Raw genomic sequence first — 9186 nt, 5'->3', positions numbered from 1 at the left:
GCTGTACCCACATGTGCCAGCCTCCCACTGTTCATTTTGGATGTTTCATTTCTTAGCAATCCATGTGTGTTAATATTACAACTCAAGCTGTATTTTTTTTTTTTTTTTTTTTTTTTTTTTTTTTTTTGCTCAGACAGGGAGGGGAAGAGGGGAACATGATCAGACATTGGGTAGGGGGAACAGAACTGAAGCCCTGAGGGCCAGCAGAAAGAACGGAAACAGGCAACCTCAGGAGGTAGGAGACAAGGGACCCTCCAGAATGTACCAGAGACCTGGGAGGTGAGACACTCTCAAGACTCAAAGGCAGGGACCTTAGATGAAATGCTCAACAGTAGGGAGAGGGAACTTGGAGAGCCCATCTCCAGCAGAAAGACAGGGCATCAAGTGAGGGATATGGTTGCCATCCCACAGTCAAAAACTCTGACCCATAATTGTCCCTGTCTGAAAGAACTTCAGAGGCAAAAATGGAGAAGAGCCTGAGGAAAAGGAGGTCCAGGGACAGGCCCAAAGTGGGATCCAGTTCAAGGGGAGGTCCCAAAGGCCTGATACCATTACTGAGGTTATGGAGCATTCACAAAAAGAGGCCTCTCATGACCGCCCACCCAAAGAACCAACAAGCAGCTGTAACAGTCAGATGCAGATATTTACACTCAACCAATGGACAGAAGCTGCTGTGGTTCTGTGGTTGAATTAGGGAAAAGCTGGAAAAGGCTGAGGAGAAGGGTGGTCCTGTAGGAGGGCCAGCAGTCTCAATTAACTTGGACCTCCCCAAGATCTCTGACACTGAGCAGCATACACCAGCTGATATGAGGCCCCCAACACACATACAGCAGAAGATTGCCTGGTCTGGACTCAGTCAGAGAAGATGCACCTAACCCTCAAGAGACTTGAGCCCCCAGGGAGTAGGGAGGTCTAGTGGGGTCAGGATGGAGACATCTTCGTGGAGACAGGGGTAGGAGGTATGGGATGTGGAACAGTCAGAGGACGGACTGGAAGGGGAATAAAATCTGGATTGTAAAAAATGGATGAAATAAAATTTAAAAAAAAAAAAGCATTGTACTGTTTTCTCTATGTGCAGCCTTTAATATGAGGATGAGTCTTTCCATGACTTATCTGCAAAAAGGTTTAGCTATTATTTAAGAGGACATATCTCTTCACAAGTTTAAATTAATGTTTTGGTGCTAGTAACCTGGCTAAGATTCTTATAGCCCATTTTTCAGCCATGCTACAGACACTGGACACATGTCACATGACTGGGAGATTACAAAAGTAAGGAGAAATTCACATTTCCTTCAATGATGTGTGTGTGTAAAGGTCAGAGGTCTTGCCTTCCAACTCGAGGAAGGGTCCTGATGCCGCCTCTCCGCTGTGTGTGCCGGGCTGGTCGCCTGCAAGCTCCTGGAACTGCTCTGTCTCTGCCTTCCAGCTTGGTGTAGGAGGGCTGGTGGACACATGCTACCATGGCCAACTTTATGTGGCTCTGGCAATTCAAACTTAGGGCCCACACTTTTACAGCAAGAGTTTTACCTTCTGATCTCTCTGGAAGCTTCATAGTTTAGCTTTTAGGCTATACTAGTAAAGCCTTACCTATATAGCCCAGAATGTCCTTGAATCCATGAGCCTATCTATAGCTGAATCTCCCGAGTGCTGAGATTCTAGGTATGTGTCATGCTATCTGACTACCTGAATGAATTTTTATTTAATTAGGTCGGTCGAGATCTGTATGTAAGAGAAGAAATTCTTTTTTTTTTTTTTCTTGCATAGGTGAGAAAATTATATTTCTCAGTGTTTTGAGTCTGTACAGAATATGGCCTGGCTAGAATTGTGGGAGAAAATTTGACAAAGCTGTGTAAGTGTTGGAGTTAAGCAAGAAAGGAGAAATGACTTACAGGTTTGTTTTGGCAACTTTTTTTTTTTTTTAACATTCCTGCCTACAAAACTTTATTTCTAACTTCGTAGCCCTGTTGCTTTAGCATTTAGCCAGCCATTGGAGTCTGTTCACACCTCCTCCTCTTCCTGGCTTATTTGAGGCCTCATGAAAACATTTAAGGAAATGTATTTAAAAACAAAACAAAACAAAAAACTTGCAAAGGAAGACGGGTGTGTGCTCCCTTCATGGGCTGTTTTGGGGAGCCTGAACTGGATGAATGAGGTGGTGTGTTCACAACACTGCGATACCCAGGCCAGGGGAAGAAGGAGAGGGCGGGTAACAAAGCACTCTTGCTTTCATGTATTTACGCTCTGTGTTTTCATAACTTCAATATTTGCACAGCCCAAGGAAAGGAAAGCACACTGAGAACGGGTATCACCAAGAGCTCCAGGAGCAGGCAAACCAGAAAAACAGGAATAGGAAAACCATTGCAAAAGTTATAAATAAAAAACATCTCAACCAAGACAAATCTGGTCCTGGGAATTGGAGATTCCAGAGGAAACCTCTAAAGAGCATGTTGCTGTAATTATTCTGAGCATTTTCAATTCTGTTTCCTTATTTATAGAGGTGCTCAGAACAGATTAAAGAAATAGAGATCTCTCTGTGATATTGTAAAAGTGCAACGCCTGTGGATTGGACAAAATCAATTCTTAATTCCATCTCTGTAACTTACAAGCGTGACCTTGTGGAGATTTTCTCAATTCCTCCAGACCTCAGTTCCATGTCTTTGCTACAGTCCAGGCATGGCAAATACAACCTCAGTAAGTGCCTGTCATTGTACCCCATGCCATCCTCATGGCTCTTAGGCCTTTTCTGTCACGAGAACTGTTTCAAACTCACCTAGCTATCATCTCACGCTGGTTTGTAGGATGGGCTGCGTGTTAGCACTTTATGGCCTCTGCTCTGCCCCTTCCAGACTAGGAAAATGAAAACCATAGAAGACACAGCAGGTCAATCAAGAAAAAGAACAGGGCATTTTGCATAAACCAAAATCTGTGTTTGATGAAGAGCCTCTCCACAGGTGAGTTGTTCACACAGCGGTGAAATTTATTCCAAGGCCCTAGAGGCATTCCTTTAGCTCTGTCCTTGATAAACCAGTCACTGGATTCTGCTCACTCCCTGTTCTTTCGGGCTTATTTCAAGGCTTGATTTGTTGTTCATCCCTTACAGGTAGCTGGATTGCTTGCTGTCTGAGTCATCCCTCAGTGGGGCCGCAGCACTGCCCAGGTTTGGGTTTTGTATGTGCAGATCCAAACCCAAGCCGTAATGAGATGTTTGTTCCTCGTCTACCAGTCAGCTCCCACAGCCTGCCCCCCTTCAAATCCTGCCTGAATCTATAATTTCACACAGCCACCTAATATAAACTGGAAACAGGACACAGAGAAACACAGAATTTCAAAACAAGCTCCCGGTTACAGATGAACACTGCAAACCTTGTTTACCCCCTTGGCTGACTCGCTTCTGTTTACCCCCACCCCCACCCAGTTGAATAAGTTTGCCTTTCATGGGTCTCAAGGTGTGGATTTTCGTTGGGTTGTACTGTGGTGAGAAGAGTCACCTCATTTAATCTTTTCTGCTTTCAACAAATGGTAAAATTAGAAAGGCAGCTATGGCCAGCCCAACAACAGAAACAGCTGTACTACTATGGGTGTCATAGCTATATAACATATACAACACAGTGCTCCACTCACTATCTTCCCGAGACACACGGTCTAGCCACACTCAAAATCCGTCATTTCACTCATTAAGGAAAATGGGCTACTCCTTTGTCTTTAGCATTGACTGGAAAATACTTCAGAGTTTAGAACTTGAGGGAAAAAGAAAACACTGTCCTGTTTGAACAGACTTTGGGAGACTCTCCAAGGGAGACAGTGCTTAGGGGACAAACTGGTGTCTCGGCTGGGAGGATATCCTTTTCTAGTTTTCAGTGTGTTTGGGGCGGGGACAGTCCTGGGACATAGGCATGGATGGAGGAGGCTATGGAGCAAAGAACAACCATCCTGTGACAGGTTGGGGGCAGGGCACAGTTTCGTCAAGTACTAGGTCTCCTTTTCAATAAAATAGAGATGTATTAACTGTGACTTTGTTTGAAATTAAGAGCCTTTCCAAGTGGAACGTCTGACAACTCACCTTAGCACTAAAACTCTGAGATCTCTGTGTGCACAGAAATGCACGCACAGTATATACTGCCTTAAAACTTCAATGCCAGGGATTTGGGTTTTGTTCTCTTCCCAAGCAAAAGTAACTCAGAAACCAAAACTCCCATTAAGCCATCTCTGAGGAAATAAAATGGTTTGAAGTATGTTTGAAAACAGAAACATTTAAGCTATTAATGCCCTAAAGTAGTTCTTAAATTTTCAAATATATCTATTTCAACCTTAAAACTGTATCTAATATAAAAGTGGAAAGAAGATAGCTGAACAGGAAAACTGGAGCTTTCTTAACCTATCTATTATTTTTAATTATTTCTTAATCTAGCTATAATTTTTGTGTTTTATTTTAATAAGTCTATTGTTTTTGCTAAGTAATGCACTTGATTATTCTAAACCCTTTCGTATTCTAGGAACAACAATGGTGAAATGAACATTTATTAAGCTTTCACTAAGCTTAATGGATTTCTCAAATTGTTCAAGGCTCCATATGACGGATACTGTAATCTTTATTGTACAGATAACAAAACTAGTTTAATATGTCTGCCATCTAACCCTAAAGCCAGGAATACAGGAAAATTGAAAGATTTTGTTTTGGGTTTGATTCTTATTTTTTGAACCAGTGTCAACTGGGGCCCAGGCTGACCTACAGCCAGCTTTTGTAGCTGAAGGCTTGAACTCCTCATCCCCAGGCTCATGAATGTTGAGATTCTAAGTGTATGCCTCCATTCTCCCAGCTAACGAAAGGATCTTGAGAGGAAATGCAAGTCTGTTGACTTTAACTAAATGATCTCTTATTGGCACCCAGTTCATTGTTTCTAGGTAAACATTTGCTTAGAAGCAACTTTGAGAGAGAAACTCCAACCTGCAGTGTCTAAATGTAATACTGTGGCTAGGCTCACAGTTTATTCCTATGTCTCTTGGTGCCCTGTGTCATGCCATGTCATCTCATGTCATGTCATGTCATGTCATGCCATCTCATGACAGGTCATGTCATCTGCTCTTTTGAGTTAATGACTGTATATGTGGTGCTGGGAAATCAAACCCAGACCCTCACACATGTCTTATAAACATTGTGTCGCTAAGCAACAGCTCAAGCCTCTTTCACATATCCGACCTAACAAGAGAAGTAAGTTCATGCCAAACGTTCGATGCATTCCACGATTAGTCCCTAGACCCCTAGTTCATTACATTGAAATCAAGTACTTATTTACAAGATGATGTTTTTTAATTGGCTTGGGTTTTGTGAACTCCTTCTGTCTCCACCGTCTAAATACTAGGATTACGATTTATGCTGTGTTAGTTACCCCAGTCAGGACTTTGTGCTTGCTGGGACCGCCCTCTTCCACTTGAGCTACGTTCCCAGTTCCCAGGTGCAGTTTTGAGTACCGAAGATACAGCAAGGCCCCAATTCTTTTGGAGTTTGTAATTTAGTAATAAAAAGATGTAGCAATCAATCAACGATTAGATAAGATGTGATGAAAAGATTAAAAAAAAAAAAACACAATGCCATGCATATTCTTGGGGCAGATACTGAGAACTGTTACCCGGAAGCCATTGCATCCTTGTTAAAATGGTAAATTACTCTTTTATGTTGTATGTGGCTGAATGACTAACCTTTGCCCCATGGATATAAGCAGGAGAGACATAAACAATATTCAGACACCTTCTGAAGAAGACGGGGTGCTCTTTTCTTTTTTTCGGATGGATGGCCTCAGAGATCTGCATTTTAGGGATAATGGAGCAAGAAGAAGGAAGACAAGGTCACTTAGGTCAGAGCTACCTGGCATTCCTCACTCTGGATTAAATTTTCTTGGGAGACAAACAAAAGTCCACCTCATTGTTGGTTGGTTGTTTCAGTGGGGGTTGAGTCTGTCCCTCAATCACATATGATGCTCCTCTTGACTGATTTCAAGACACTAAGAAAAATACACAAGAGATTAGTCAGTGGTAGTGTGTAATACAGGCAGGATGGTTGGGGCAAGGTGTCATGAGGACTTACTTAATACCAAGCCCTCAACATGTGATGATCTGAGCCCTGAACACGGAAGAAGTGAGCCAGGTGAATTGGGAAGTGTGCTCCAGGAAATAAGGAATCATAAAATGGAAATACCACACAGGATAAAGGAACTGTGATCTTGTGATCAAAATCCAGCAAGGAAGCCAAGATGGTTGATTCTTGAGAACTTTTCCTGTTATAATTCCTTGAGACAGAAATCCTTCCTTCCCTCCAGACGTTAGAGAGGCTGGGCAACTTTACAGAGGCAACCTCTATGGGTGTCTTCCAAAGTGTGATCCAGTTAGAAGCCCTGAGCTTCATGGCTCAACCCACCATGGTGGATGTTAAACTCTCTTCAAATATTACCTGTTGTTAAAAGCTGCAACAATTCTCACCTTTGCTTATGGGTTGGGTCTGTTCACAAATTCATCACAGCCTTTGTTCTTGATGAGGCTCCATAGATATTGGCCAATAATGTTCATTTTTAAAAAGATTTATTCTTCTCTCTCTCTACTACCCCCTTTTCCTCACTCTCTCTCCCTTCCCTCAGTCTCTCCCTCTCCCTCTCTATCCCCATCCCTCCTTCCTTCCCTCTCTCCCCTATTCTGTGTGTGCATGTGTGTGTACACATGCACATATGTGCATATCTATGCAGATTCCTGCAGAGGCCAGAAAATACTGTCTGATCCTCTGGAGCTAGAGTTACAGGCAGTTGTAAGCAACCATGTGTGTGACTGGGATTTGAACCCAGATCCCCTGAAAGATAACAAGTGTTCTTAACCCCTGAGCCATCTTTCCAGGGCCCCTACTGTTCATATTTTATTATGGATAATTCATCATTTTGCTCTAATTAATACACATCTCTTGTCCCCTCAACTAAGGCATGGAATAAAGACTACATCTTTAAAAAGTTTTAGAAATCCATTTTGGTTGTGGTATCTTCCAACAGAAAGTGTTCAGTAAAAACATTCTTCGGGCCCAATGAATGAATATTTCATTCACCTATCTCAGAGGCCAGAAATACAATAGAGAGAACCTAACCTCTCCCCGTCCCTCCCTTTCGCCAGGAAGATATGAGTAGCTAAAGTATTTGGTGCTATATATAGTCAGTTGATGTCAGCTGGATGCCAGTCTCTTCAGAAAGGCTCAGTCCCCTGTTTGAGTCAGATCTAGGGACCATGCCGTTCCAGGTTCAAGGATAAAACCCATCAGGCCCAAGTGCCATCATATTCCACCTTCAGTGCCTTCCTCCACAATTGGGATTCACCCCTGCTGAAAAGTGCAGCCTGACTGACAGCGAGGTGAGTAGACTGTTTCCTAAGATGTTTTATTAGTCAGTTGGCCCAGAGGTCCAGAGTTATGTGACTCATAAAAGAATGGTAACCCTTTGCTGTGCAGGGTAGCTCTCAATACCGACTTAAAACGTACCAAACAGTCTGGATGAATCTGGCCTCTTCCTCACTCTTAAGAGCTTGCTGGGATGTCTCCTTGATGCTTGTGGGATGACAGTCAGAAGAGAAGCTCTGACAGATGAAAAGTAGGAAAGAGGGGAGAGTGAGGAGGCTGGCCCTCTCGCTGTTCCTCGGTGCACAGTGGTCAATGGCTGGGTTGGAGACTGTCAGCCTCTGCACTGGGGCATGGGCTGCCGATGGAGATGTGCACTGTAGGCAGACAAGCAGTATAGGTTGGCCTTTCAGTGAAAAAGCCATAGCAGATTCTTACCAAAGGGAGATGTTCTCTTTCAGATAGGATGATGGTCACGAATCCTTCACACTGACTCAATCATGTCCCTTTGCTTTCAACAGGGAACAAAACCACTATGCTGTCACACAGCGCCATGGTGAAGCAAAGGAAGCAGCAAGCCTCAGCCATCGCAAAGGAAATCCATGGACATGGTATCACTAAAAGCTCTTCATCATCTTAATGTAGCATGGCACGGACTTAAGTCCTTTCTGATGTTAATATGCTATAGTTTACTCCCTTGAATACTTCCTGTCGACCATAACAAACGTGAAACTCCTGGGGGGCCGGGGGGGGGGGGGGGGGGGGGGGGGACTGTAGAAAAGCCTATGGCAATGCATCCTTTCGCAGTCATCCTTTCTTATTTGAAAGCTATTTTCAGATGAACAACTGCTGCAGAAGGAATGAAGCAAGCTGACAGCTGATGTTCACTCCCTGGGCTCGCCTCTCACATTGTCAGTGAACATGATGCTTATTAGTTTTGTTTGCTTATAGATAATGGCCATACAGCCCTATCTTTTTTTATTCTACCTTGATTACTTTTACTTTGTATTACTTAAAAAATTCAAAATTATGTTCCACTAGCCTTTGAAATTTTTTCAAGACAAACAATTGATTGCATAGAAATTCATGTTCAGTGTTTAACCCTGGCATCAGTATTCACAACTAGCAACTGATTTACTAACATATACTGCATGCAAAAATCAACTTTTATTAATAATTTCTGAAAAATGAGTTTCTTAATGTTAAAACAACTTAATTTTAATATTTGAGAGGTGCAAGGTAACATTCCAATAATAAATAATATTTTTATTATTTTAAAATCTTAGTAAATAGTTCTGGAAGACCTTATATTTTACTTGTTAAAAGGGAAATTCATTTCGCTCATGAATAAAGATTAGAATACTGTTAAATTTCTAGTTTCATGTCCAGACCCTTTTTAGGACTGATCTGACCCATTTGAGGTATGTTTGTAGAATTTGTAGGGTGTCCCTTATCTTTTTGTTCTGTTAGCAGCAAATGGAGCCTTGCACCGTGAAAATATTCACATCCAGAGGCATGAAACCTTGTGAGGCATCTGGAAACCAGGATGAGTGTAGTATTTCACATCATCTTTTCCATAAAGCAAGCTGTTCTACCAATCAAAGTGTCTGACATACCGGCCACATACCACAGTCATGTTGAAAGGGTATGGCTCAGCTGTGATCTCTTTGCTGTCAAATCATCTTGCCGGCTTCTGCTTGCTTCTCAGGCTTTACTTTCATGGCAAATTTATTTAGAACATAATGAGAATAAGTCTGCCCTAGCTACCAGACTGCATCAATCCAAAGTTTCAAACTTCGTGCTTTTTTTTTCTTTTTTTTTTT

At 42.4% G+C, this 9186-nt stretch overlaps 1 protein-coding gene across 1 annotated transcript in view; it reads left to right on the top strand.

Annotated features, from left to right (window-relative positions):
- Positions 1-7208: 7208 nt before the first annotated feature.
- Positions 7209-9186, top strand: part of Myoz2 (myozenin 2) — a 28840-nt gene continuing 26862 nt past the window's right edge. Inside the window, exons 1-2 of the mRNA XM_031375345.1 lie at positions 7209-7380; positions 7885-7974. Coding sequence (XP_031231205.1) covers positions 7899-7974 — 76 coding nt within the window. The 5' untranslated portion in view covers positions 7209-7380; positions 7885-7898. The remainder of the gene's footprint in view (positions 7381-7884; positions 7975-9186) is intronic.

This window comes from Mastomys coucha, unplaced genomic scaffold (assembly GCF_008632895.1).
Source record: "Mastomys coucha isolate ucsf_1 unplaced genomic scaffold, UCSF_Mcou_1 pScaffold16, whole genome shotgun sequence".
In the NCBI taxonomy this organism is placed as follows: Eukaryota; Metazoa; Chordata; class Mammalia; order Rodentia; family Muridae; genus Mastomys; species Mastomys coucha.
The sequence above is the reverse complement of the archived record's forward strand: the minus strand, read 5'-3'. Positions and strand labels throughout refer to the sequence as shown.